We start from the raw sequence: 12,720 nt of genomic DNA, 5'->3' as shown, positions 1-12,720 counted from the left end.
TTTCCTTTTTTAAGACTCGTATCATATATGTTTACCATTATTTAATTTTTATATATGTACACGCATAGTGCAATGGGTACTATGAGTGCTACATAATGTGTGTTGATTAATGTACCATTTTTTCAGGACAGAGAAATAGATTCATGACTTGGCATAAGAAAATTACATACTAAAAAAGTTCATGAAATTCTTGTTGCTGTTTTATTTTCTTAAAGCTCCAGTCTAGGTGAGAAACCATGGTTTTACTAACAGATCAAGGCCTGAAGGTAGTAAGAAAAGGTGCTTTGTTTGTTTGTTTGTTTTTTTAATTAACTAGAAGTTAGTCAGCATGAAAGATTTAGCGGGATGAACCCTGTTGGCTTCCGTCTTTTCGTTTCAGACTGGGAGCACGTGCAGCCTCCGCTGTGGCTTCAGACTCTGATGAATGCTTGCAGCCAAGCAAGTGATTTCAGTGTGCAGAGTGTTGCTATTTCATTAGTCATGGACTTGGTGGGACTGACTCAGTCTGTGGCCATGGTCACCGGGGAAAACATCAACAGCGTGGAGCCTGCCCAACCCTTAAGTCCAAACCAAGGAAGGGTAGCAGTGGTTATTAGACCTCCCCTCACTCCGGGCAATCTGCGATACATAGCTGAGAAGACTGAATTTTTCAAGGTAAATTCTAAGAAGTACATACATGACTAAGATGGTACTTGACCTGCTTTGCTTAGCAGAGATTTTAAAGATGGTAATCACGCTTCATTGAATACCTCTTTGTATTATACCGCATAGAAAAAGACCAATACCATGCTTATTCTGTACTGCTTTGCCAGTCTGGTCCCCAGTTTCGTGAGAGGGAAGAAGAGAAGGATGAGAAGAGATGGAGATGAGGTTAGGGAAGGCAAGTATCAGGGCTCTAAAGCCACAGAGGGGATAATTTCAGCTAAAAAAGAGGTAGGATCACTTACACAGTAAAACTTATTTCCACATGTTGTGGTGATGACACTTTTGCTTTTCATAGAGTCGAGTCTCAGCTCTCCTCAATTCCCTGGAAAACTGTCTGTGACTCTGTATTATCTGGTCATCATCTGTGGTGTGTGATGCCATTCAGAAAAAAAATGCAGTTTTTTATTTCCATCACAGCAGTAGAGATGGTATCTTCTACATAGAAAGAACATCAAGTATATTGGATTGTGTTACATCTTAACTCGGTAGATTATGTTTATCTAAAACAAAAATTCTTAATTTCATCTCATTTCATGTCATTGTGCCCCACCAGATCATTTGTCCTGCTAGGTTGGAGTTGGCTTGTTTAACAGTGTTATGGTGGGAAACCCTAAAAATGGTTACATTTTTTATTAACGCTATGGTAGATCATCACCTGCTGTGTTAACACATGTAACTCTGAAATACATACAACCTATTTTGTATGCTTTAAATAATTTGGATATATCGACTATGAATTAGATTTCATTTTGTAACATATAACCATAAATATTAAACAATATTCAATGTGGGGTTTATCCTCTTAAGACAAACCATAAAAGACTCAATCTCAGAAAACAGACTGAGGGTTGCTGGGGGGAGGGGGGACGGGAGAGGGTGGTGGGGATATGGACATTGGTGGGGGGTATGTGCTATGATGAGTGCTGTGAAATGTGTAAACCTGGCAATTCACAGACTTGTACCCCTGGGGATAAAAATACATTATATGTTTATTAAAATAAAAAAATTAAAAAAAAAAGAATAATGTATTCTAGCAACACTTTACTAAATGTCACTAAAATAGTGAAATGGGGTTTTCACTGGGCTTTGGAGAACGTACTTCCATATTTGATGTTTAAAACAAATATCAGGGGCCCTGGGTGGCTCAGTTGGTTAAGCAGCTGCCTTTGGCTCAGGTCATGATCTCAGGGTCCTGGGATCAACCAGGTCAGGCTCCCTGCTCCATGGGAAGTCTGCTTCCCCCTCTTGTTCTGCCCCTTTCCCTGCTCATGCTCTCTGTCTCTGTCCCTCCACCTCTTAAATAAATAAATAAATAAATTTTTAAAGAAAATAAAATAAATATTATTAGGGAGGGAGCTTAAAAAATAAAAATAATCAGTCAATCATTAAAGGTCTATCATAAGAGGTTCTAATGGTCTATATAACCAAAAAGCACATCAAAAGCTACACTTGTAAATATCATCCTAGTGGCATAATGGATATTGAAGTCCTTCGAGATCTGGCATTCAGAGGCTTGTTGTACCTAACGGGAAATGCTTGCTAAAGAAGGTTTAGTTTATGGTTTTGTAACATTGTCACTTTTACATCTTTTTCTATAGCATGTAGCTTTAACACTGTGGGATCAGCTGGGAGATAGGACACCTCAGCACCACCAGAAAAGCGTGGAACTGTTTTATCAATTACATAACCTGGTTCCTTCTTCTAGCATCTGTGAGGATGTTATAAGTCAGCAGCTAACCCACAAAGATAAGGTAAATTCTTTTTTTATCTTGTCCCACCCCACCTGCCCCACTCCCATTATACCAGAAGGTAAATTAAAGAAACTCTAGGAAAATTATTATAGCTAGTATCTGATTAGAGATGACATAAATTCATTCAGAGTGACCTTCATATCTTTAAAAGAAGTTTGTTCTGTCCTTTTTGGAAGAAAATTCTTTAAAACAGCATCAGTATTACGAAAAATCAAATACTGGATTTATTTCTTGGTTCAGGACACAAGTTGTGGATGGCGATGATTGAACTTGTTGCCATTGAACTTGTTGCTGGTCCAAGTTCTTGGATCATTTAAAGAGGAAGCCTTGGTTAAGGAAGTATGGATATGTTAACGAATGCATGTGAAATGAAGCAATGTGTGTGTCCAGTGACATTTACAAGCCACAGAATGCTAATATGTGAGATATTATTTGCCTTATAATAAATATCCAAAATAAGGATTTTGTATCCTAACGTATACAGAGTGATCCAAAGGTCCGTAAGAGTAAAACTGATAGAGTTCTGGGTGCTCCTAAGAAAAAGCCGGAATTGTCATTCTGGTTGACCTCTTCAGGGCAGTTCAATGAAGTGTGTGGTCTTCCTGCTCTGTAGCATTAATCCAGGATTTTATCAAACAGCTTTTAGAAGTGCATCGCCCTAATTTTTAAGAACTCCAAGTGCTAATGAGTTTGAATGGGTCCTTAAAAAAGGCATTGTGTTCCCCTTTTGGCAAGGGGAAGTGGCAAATGGAGGAGTAAATGAGAGGAATAAGAAGTTTATTCTATTAAAATTCTCTTTCTATTTTAGCACATTCTTTGAAAATTGTTTAGGAATAAAATGTTTTAACAAAGCCTTGCATTTAATTTCATTTGTTTACATTAAGTATAAATCTAGGACAAATTATATACCTGTGTTGCTTGTGTAATATTTTATTTTTGAAGAAATGCTAAGTTCTGAATAAAGGTATTATACATCCATGAAAAAAACTACAATACTGTTGTTTTTTTTCTTTTACATGTTTGTATTAGTTGATGTACAAACACAGGCTTCATAGGAAAACCATTATTAGGCCTGAGGAAAAAAAGAGAGCACTTCTCTAACTGATCACAAGCAATTTAGAGAGTTTCAGTCCCTGATGGGGAGGCTTTTACTCAAAAGATTCCGCAGGTGCTTGAGGAAAACTATAAAAATCTTGATAACCTCATAATTCCTACCTGATTTAATTCATGTTCACTATCTAACACCAAAAGCTGCTCCTTCTGAATAATGTATTTTTCCATTGTTCTTTTCATTATTACCATAACGCTTAATGTTTTCAAGGTAATCTCAAAGGGATATAATGTTTTTCTTACAGAAATAATTATTTTTAGGTGTTTAAATTTTTGAATCTAATAAACCAGCTTTATAAATAATGACAAATTCATTTGAGATTAATATATAATTTCTGGGAGCAAAAGTACATTGCATAGTGTAATAAAATAAATTTTGACTATTAAGTATTTATATTAAAGTAAGAGGGAAAGTGCTTATACAGAAGTTCTTTCCATTCCCTGTTTTACAGTGATCTAGAGACTTGGTTACCTAGTCTAAACCTAGTCTATGAGGTAGTATGAGATGATCCTTCAGGTTTAATATTTCTGTGTATATTTAAGTCTTTTTTTACATTTCTAATTTCATAAAAACAGTTTATTGTGTTGTGTGTTGAGTACTATGAACATTGAACCTAATACTGCCTCTTAAAATGCAACTCTGATTCACTAAAATCTCTTAAGATCTTCAAGGGAGAATAAAATAACTTAATGTCCTATATTCCTCCTCAGAAAATAAGGATGGAAGCACATGCAAAGTTTGCAGTTCTTTGGCATCTCACAAGGGATCTCCATATAAATAAGTCATCATCTTTTGCACGTTCTTTTGACAGGTTGGTTGCATTTGATGTTGGATTTACAGTAAGGTATCTCAGTGTCTCTTTTCTTGAAACCTCTGCCTAGTTTGGCAGGGGTAGAAAATAGCAATTTACAGATTTTTTAAAGAGAACTTATAAATTATTATTTTTTTAAATCTAAGCCATATTAAAATGCATGGCATAGAGCACCCAGAGACCCTTCCTTTCACTAGGTGATGATTCATCAAGACCCTGCTGTGTGCCAAGGCACCATTCTAGGTGTCAGAGACAGCCCTTTGAGTCTCTATTCACAGTGAAGTTTCATTTAAACAGTACATTATGTAACTGTTTCTGTAATCGTTATTTTCAGTCTTCTGCCTGAACTGGACCTAATAAATCTATAGCTAAAATACTGAGAGACCATAGGGCATCTGGGTGGCTCAGTTGTTAAGTGTCTGCCTTCAGCTCAGGTCATGATCCCAGGGTCCTGGGATCAAGTCCCACATTGGGCTCCCTGCTCAGCAGGAAGCCTGCTTTTCCCTCTTCCACTCCCCCTGCCTGTGTTCCGTGTTCCGCTGTCTGTCTCTCTGTCAAATACATAAATAAAAATCTTAAAAAAAAAAAAATACTGAGAGACCACTTATGTGGATTCAGAGAACCTGTCGCTGCCTAAGAGTGGTTTCACTACTTGTCTAGATGACTCATCCCCCAAATGTGAGATTTGCATTAACTTCCAAGGAGATGCTATTACACCATAGCTTCAGATACTGGCACAGGATAATGGCATTCTCACTAGGAGGTCTCCTAAAAGAGGCCACAGATACAACTATGCTTATAGCCCCAGCTCAGGACCAGATGTGTGTTTTACTGAACATTACTTTTTTAATAGCATCACCATTTTTAAATGATTTGCTGTTGAACCAGTACAATGAACTAGGCCCTTGGCCTAGGTACTTTACAAATACCATCTCTCATTTGAAGCCTGCCATTTCTCATCAGACAAATGAAACACTGAAGGACCAGGGAAATTAAAAGTGGCTTGCCCAGGGGCACCTGGATGGTTCAGTGGGTTAAAGCCTCTGCTTTCAGCTCAGGTCATGATCCCAGGGTCCTGGGATCGAGCCCCGCATCGGGCTCTCTGCTCAGCAGGAAGCCTGCTTCCTTTCCTCTCTCTATGCCTGCCTCTCTGCCTACTTGTGATCTCTGTCTGTCAAATAAATAAATAAAAATCTTGAAAAAAAAAAAAAAAAGTGGCTTGCCCAAAACGACACATGAGGTCCAGTAGATAGCCCACGTTTGAATCTTGGGTTTTCTGATTCCAAACCACACCTCCATACCTTTCACGGAAGGTCCTTCCTTGAATGAAGCTCATAGGTTTGACTGTTAAAGAGATTATGTGCAAAAGAGCATGGAAGCGGTGCTGACTTGTAGGGAGTTCAGTATTTAGTGACATGAATAGGACTATGTTGCTAAAACAAGACTAGGGTTTTTTTCCTATTCTTTAGTATTTATCTTATAAGAAAAATGTATGCTTGTGAACTTTAAAAAGAAAACACAAGTATGTAAGAAAAGAGAAAAAGATGATTTTTCTCCTTTCTCGTATCCACTGGGACTGTAGGGAATAAGATTATTAAAATGCTGTGGTCCACAGTTATCCTGAAGGATGACTACTTTTTAAAAAGTTAATTCAAAATAACAAAAAACCTATAATAATACTGATTTAAGAAAAACTAGTGTGCGACTGTTCAAGTAGGCGTTTTCTTCTTTGTTTTAATTATTGGTATTTATTGTAGGTCGCTGTTCATCATGTTAGATAGCCTGAACAGCCTCGATGGTTCTACCAGCTCCGTGGGACAAGCCTGGCTGAACCAAGTGCTACAAAGACATGATATTGCAAGAGTTTTGGAACCATTACTATTGCTCCTGCTTCATCCCAAAACTCAAAGGGTTTCGGTGCAGCGTGTACAAGCAGAACGCTATTGGAGTAAGACTTCCTATTTCCCCGGAGAAGAGAGTGACAAGCATTTCATGCAGAATTTTGCCTGCAGCAATGGTGAATATCAGTGGAAGTAGAACAGCTTTCTTTATTTCTTTAATTAAGTTATGAAAATCAAGTGAGAGGTGAACACGGCGGAGATCAGCAACAGTGAGGTGTTCTCCACAAGTGTTCTCACCATGCCCTGCTGGTGCTCATGTGGGCCATGTCAGAATGTACTTCGTCAGTGAGCACCTCAGAGGACTTGGATCTCTCTTGTCAGATTACTTTTTCAAGGGAGGAGTCAACCCAGTTCTGGGCAAAGACAGTCTTCAGTTTTGTTGAAAATACCTTTAGAGTTTAATTAGCAATTTTGGTCCTATAAGGCCATGGAGCTACTTCATTGGGAATGTATACTAAGCTTGTAGTGCATACTTAGATTTCATGAGTCATTTTCTTCCTTTCTGAAATGGGAACAGTAGCACCCACCTTTCCAGGCTTCATTGTGGACATCAGATACTGTCCTGTTTGTGACGTGATCGGTGCAGACTGGCATATCATAAGTGTTGAATATTCGCTATTATTACTAGAATTCCACACTGAACAAACTCTCCGATGATGCCATCTATGATACAGTGATAATGGCCCCATATATTAAATTAGTTTATTATACTTCAGAGACAAAAGATGCTCACGTATTTCATTTGTATCTTGACAAATAACCCTGTGAGGTCAGTAATAAAAAGGTCATTTTACTGAGCAGGGACCTGCTGCTGAGAGGGCTGTGGCCGTCTCACCCTCCCATGGCTGCTGAGTGATGAAGCTGCAACCGAGCCGGTGTGCTAGCTACTTCATCTCTAGTGTTTCTCCAGAGCCTTCTTTCCTTTTTCTGCCTTCCTTTCCACTGTCCTGAGTCTTCTCAGAGCATGCACTACCCTGTTCATTGCCCTGACTTTCAACCTCTTTGTGTTAGCATTTTACCCGCTGCAGTTCCTGCCTATCTGCTGAATTCTCACCTTGTCTTGAGATCAGTCTCCTGACCTATAGGGTCACGATGCTTTCCCTGAGTTTTATAGCACTTGCTTGGTACTACTCAAATGGAACTAAGCCTTCTGCTCTTTCTAAAAGGATGCCGGCAGCCTAGTACCCCCCCCCCAAAGTATAGAAATGGATAAGTGTGTTTGTGATCCCCTACTGAGTTCAAACTCTATATAGAGAACAGTGACGTCTTCTCTCTCACCGCCATTGTCTCCAGGTTTAGGGCCTTACTCATACTAGATAATTCCTAAATGTTGAATTTTATTGAACTCAAGGAACTACATATATACATATTATAATCTATGACCAAATTACTTGAATTCTTAGAAATAGCATAGCTAAAGGGAAGCAACAAACAGGGAGAAAGAAAAACTGAAATCTTGAACTCCAGTAAAAAAGATACCTCATTTGGGGATGAAGACAAATTTTTATATTGTATCTGCTTTAAATATGTTGTTCTGTTTAATTCAGTTGGATTAATAGGCTTTCTAATGTTCAGTTGTCTTTACTAAATTCTAGTTAATAGTCATCCACATGATTTTCTAACTTAAAGGGTCTAAAATAGTAATGAATTAAAATACAATTTTAATAGGAAAATATAAGTAGGTGACGAAGCTAATGATTAAAAATCTTGAGTTCGGTCTACCATTTCAATTATTTTAATGTGTTTTATATTTTTTCCTTCTTTGCTGTTTTCTTCAAATGCCAGTAAGCCAAGTACAACTCATTGCATCTAAAGGGAATGGTGAAAAGCCACTTACCATGGACGAAATAGAGAACTTTAGTCTCACTGTTAATCCATTGAGTGACAGACTTTCCCTTCTAAGTACCAGCAGTGAGACAATTCCAATGGTTGTATCTGATTTTGATCTTCCAGACCAGCAGATAGAAGTACTTCAGAGTTCTGACTCTGGATGTTCACAGTCCTCTGCTGGGGACAACTTGAGTTACGAAGTCGATCCTGAAAATGTGAATGTTCAAGAAGATTCCCAAATGCCAAATGCGAGCTCCCCGGATGATGATGTTCAGCAGGTAGTGTTTGACCTGATATGTAAAGTTGTAAGTGGCCTCGAAGCAGAATCTGCATCAGTTCCATCTCAGTTAGAAATTGAAGCTCTGCCCCCAAAGCACAGCGATGTAGGTCCCGGCGAAGAGGTGCTCCAGACCGACGATCAGTCCGCTCAGCAGAGCCACAGTGCTTTGCTGAGTAACGACAGTTCTCAGTTTCTCTCTGTGTCAGCCGAGGGAGGCCCTGAGTGCCTGGCAAATGGAATCTCCAGAAATAGTTCCTCCCCTTGTATTTCAGGAACCACACAGACTCTCCAGGACTCTAATGTTGGTTCTGTAGAGACCAAATCTAGACAGAGGAGTCACAGTAGCATTCAGTTCAGCTTCAAAGAAAAATTATCAGAAAAAGTCTCCGAGAAAGAAACCATCGTTAAGGAGTCCGGTAAACAACCAGGAGCCAAACCTAAAGTAAAACTTGCCAGAAAAAAGGATGATGACAAGAAAAAAATTTCAAATGAAAAACTCAAACAAACCAGTGTGTTCTTCAGTGATGGGCTGGATTTAGAGAACTGGTACAGCTGTGGAGAGGGAGAAATTTCTGAAATTGAGAGTGATATGGGTTCTCCAGGGTCCCGGAAATCTCCCAGTTTCAACATCCATCCGCTCTATCAGCATGTGCTTCTGTATCTCCAGTTGTATGATTCATCGAGGACTCTCTATGCTTTTTCTGCCATCAAAGCCATCTTAAAAACTAACCCTGTTACTTTTGTAAATGCCATTTCAACCACTAGTGTAAATAATGCATATACCCCTCAGTTGTCTCTGCTTCAGAACCTCTTGGCCAGACACCGGATTTCTGTTATGGGCAAAGACTTTTATAGTCACATTCCAGTAGACTCAAATCATAACTTCCGGAGTTCTATGTACATAGAAATCCTTATTTCCCTCTGCTTGTATTACATGCGTAGCCATTACCCAACTCACGTCAAGGTCACTGCACAGGACTTAATAGGCAATCGAAACATGCAGATGATGAGCATAGAAATTTTGACACTCCTCTTTACTGAGCTGGCAAAAGTAATAGAAAGCTCAGCAAAGGGTTTCCCAAGTTTTATCTCTGATATGTTATCTAAGTGCAAAGTTCAGAAAGTGATTCTTCACTGCTTGCTGTCATCTATCTTTAGTGCACAGAAATGGCACAGTGAGAAAATGGCAGGTAAGAATATGGTTTCTGTGGAGGAGGGTTTCTCAGAGGACAGCCTTATCAATTTCTCAGAGGATGAATTTGACAATGGCAGCACACTCCAGTCACAACTTCTTAAAGTGCTTCAGAGGCTCATTGTTCTAGAACACCGGGTGATGACTATCCCTGAAGAGAACGAAACAGGTTTTGATTTTGTCGTCTCTGACCTGGACCACATCAATCCGCATCAGCCCATGACTTCTCTCCAGTATCTGCATGCTCAGCCTATTACGTGTCAAGGCATGTTCCTTTGTGCAGTGATACGAGCTTTGCATCAACACTGTGCTTGTAAGATGCACCCGCAGTGGATTGGTTTAATCACATCTACTCTGCCTTACATGGGAAAAGTTCTACAGAGAGTGGTTGTTTCCGTGACACTGCAGCTCTGCAGGAATTTAGATAATCTAATCCAGCAGTACAAATATGAAACAGGATTATCCGATAGTAGGTAAGATTGATTTTTAACTTTATCATTGACATTTTTCACATCATGGCAACGTAATTGTCCACAAAGTCAGTTACAATTTGGGTAAATAAATTAGTGGTTATCATTAGGTTACAAATAGCATGTTGTTTTCACAAAAATGAAACTCCGCTTGAGAAAGTGTATCAAAAAAATTCAAGAATGGAAGAAAGGAGTGTTTAAGCAGACTTTTTTTCTTGGTTGAAATTAATTTTAATGTTCTTCTTGACTGAACTGGTGAGAGTAATGAAATACCCAGCAAAGGGTTTCCTTAGTTTTCTCTGATAAGTTATCTAAGTGGAAATTAATGTCACACTAAAATTATTTTTAGGGGTTGCCTAGGTGGCCCAGTCAGTTAAGCATCTCCTTTCGGCTCAGGTCATGATCCCAGGGTCTGAGAATCGAGCCCCCATGGGCTCCTTGCTCAGCAGAGAGCCTGCTTCTCCCTCTCCCTCTGCCTGCCACTCCCCTGCTGTGCCCTCTCTCTGTCAAATAATTTTTTTTTAAAGATTTTATTTATTTGTTTGACACAGAGAGATCACAAGTAGGCAGAGAGGCAGGCATAGAGAGAGGGGGAAGCAGGCTCCCCACTGAGCAGAGAGCCCGATGCGGGGCTCGATCCCAGGACCCTGAGACCTCATGATCTGAGCCGAAGGCAGAGGCTTAACCCACTGAGCCACAGGCACCCCTGTCAAATAAATTTTTAAAAATAATTGTTTTCCCATCCGATTTTATTTCTTATTTGCGATTTTCATAGTTTAGTGGTGAATTCCATCTGTATCTCCATGTTTAATTAGTCTGTCAGAAATTACCCAAATGTTTAATAGACTAGTATATGATTTATCTCCTGTGCAACCTTCGCTACTACATGTAAAATATGATAAAACTGCCTATATCATTTCATATTGATATGCCTGCTGTTAGAGTTGCTAGAAATTTATTGACTACATTTATTTTGTATTGAATTCTTTAGCCAAAAAGAACTCTAGTACAGCTCACTTATTTTAGAGATGAGGATATAAAAGCTTCTAATGTATGCTCTTAGTCATTTATTCTTATAATATTTATTGAGCACCTATGATGTGCCTAGAAACTGCTGAACATTCACTACTGATAAAAACATAAACTTTTTCACAGAGCTTGTGTTCAAATGAATGCATTTTTTTTTAGGCCTCTGTGGATGGCATCAATCATTCCACCAGATATGATTCTTACTCTTTTAGAAGGGATCACAGCCATTATCCATTACTGTTTATTGGATCCTACTACTCAGTATCACCAAGTAAGACTGTGCAAATATTTGACTCCTTTAAAAAGACTGAGGTCTAATAAGTACCCATTTGTCAACCTCAGTAAGTGATATGTGTTTTTCCCCCAATTTAAGCTTTTGGTCAACGTAGACCAAAAACACTTGTTTGAAGCCCGCAGTGGAATCCTCTCAATCCTTCATATGATCATGTCCTCTGTGACGTTGCTCTGGAGCATCCTGCATCAGGCTGATTCTTCCGAAAAGATCACTGTTGCTGCCTCTGCATCTGTTACCACTATTAATCTTGGAGCTACAAAGGTTAGACAATTCACATTTCCTCCGGAGCTCAAGAGTTTGTTCAGGGACTTTCCTAAAGATTGTATTCAGAATTTGTGAATAAATTGAGTAGCATTTTTGGCATGCTGCTTGAATTGAGTAATTAATTCTCAAATAATTTTAACTGTTTCATTGAGAAATGACATATCACAGAATTCACGATTTTAACTATATACAATACAATGATTTTTTTTCCTAGTACATTTCTAGAGTTGTGAAACTGTTACTGCAATCTTCGAACACATCCATCACCACAAAAAGATTCCTGGTGCCCATTTCCAATCACTCCCTGTTCCCCTCACTAAGTCCAATCAACCACTAATCTGTTTTTTCTACATATACATTTGCTTTTTCTGGACATTTTTAATAAATGGCATCATGTGGTATTTGCTCTTTTGTATCTGGCTTCTTTTATGTGACATAATGTTTTTGAGGTTCATTCATACATATTATGATTTTATTCCTTTCCTTTAGGACATCTTAAGTTGACACTTTTTGCAACTTAAGTTTCAAAACCCTCCTGGAAAACAATTTAGCAATATGCACAGAGAGCTTTAAATGTCTTGTAGACTATGACCTAGTAATCTACTTTAGTAATCAAAATTATGCAGAGATACATACCTATCATTATAGCCTTGTGTAGTGGCAAAAAGAGAGCCCCTAAACAGTAAATATGGAAATGGTTAAATTATACTTTAATGTTATATTACATAGCTACTAATAATGGTTTTGAAGAAATCTTAGTGGATGGAAAATGTGTAAAACTTTAGTGAAACAAGGACATTACATAATTGAACAATTTTGTATTTATAATTCTATAAAAAATTATATTCAGAAAAATAAATTAAATGTGGTTAATAGTGATTATCTTGGCATAATGTGATTAATGAGTGTTTAAATTTTTTTCTTACACTCTGGCATCTTCCAAATTTTCTACTTTATACTTAGAGAAAAATTCTATCTGAAAGCATGTTATACAACATCATGTTGTTGAATTGATAGCCCCTCAGTTACCTTAATCTTACTCTTAGACCTGACTCCCTAGATCTGGGAGTAATGGGAGCAC

At 38.3% G+C, this 12,720-nt stretch overlaps 1 protein-coding gene across 1 annotated transcript in view; it reads left to right on the top strand.

The window, feature by feature from the left end:
* The window catches only part of DOP1A (DOP1 leucine zipper like protein A), a 104,606-nt gene that overhangs the window by 67,734 nt on the left and 24,152 nt on the right, over positions 1-12,720 (top strand). Inside the window, exons 16-22 of the mRNA XM_080806957.1 lie at positions 380-654; positions 2,304-2,456; positions 4,278-4,378; positions 6,136-6,395; positions 8,065-10,054; positions 11,240-11,351; positions 11,454-11,636. Of these exons, the coding sequence (XP_080663083.1) occupies positions 380-654; positions 2,304-2,456; positions 4,278-4,378; positions 6,136-6,395; positions 8,065-10,054; positions 11,240-11,351; positions 11,454-11,636 (3,074 nt within the window). The remainder of the gene's footprint in view (positions 1-379; positions 655-2,303; positions 2,457-4,277; positions 4,379-6,135; positions 6,396-8,064; positions 10,055-11,239; positions 11,352-11,453; positions 11,637-12,720) is intronic.

Source organism: Martes martes, assembly GCF_963455335.1.
Source record: "Martes martes genome assembly, chromosome: 6".
Lineage (NCBI taxonomy): Eukaryota > Metazoa > Chordata > Mammalia > Carnivora > Mustelidae > Martes > Martes martes.
This window is presented reverse-complemented; position numbering and strand designations above follow the sequence as displayed.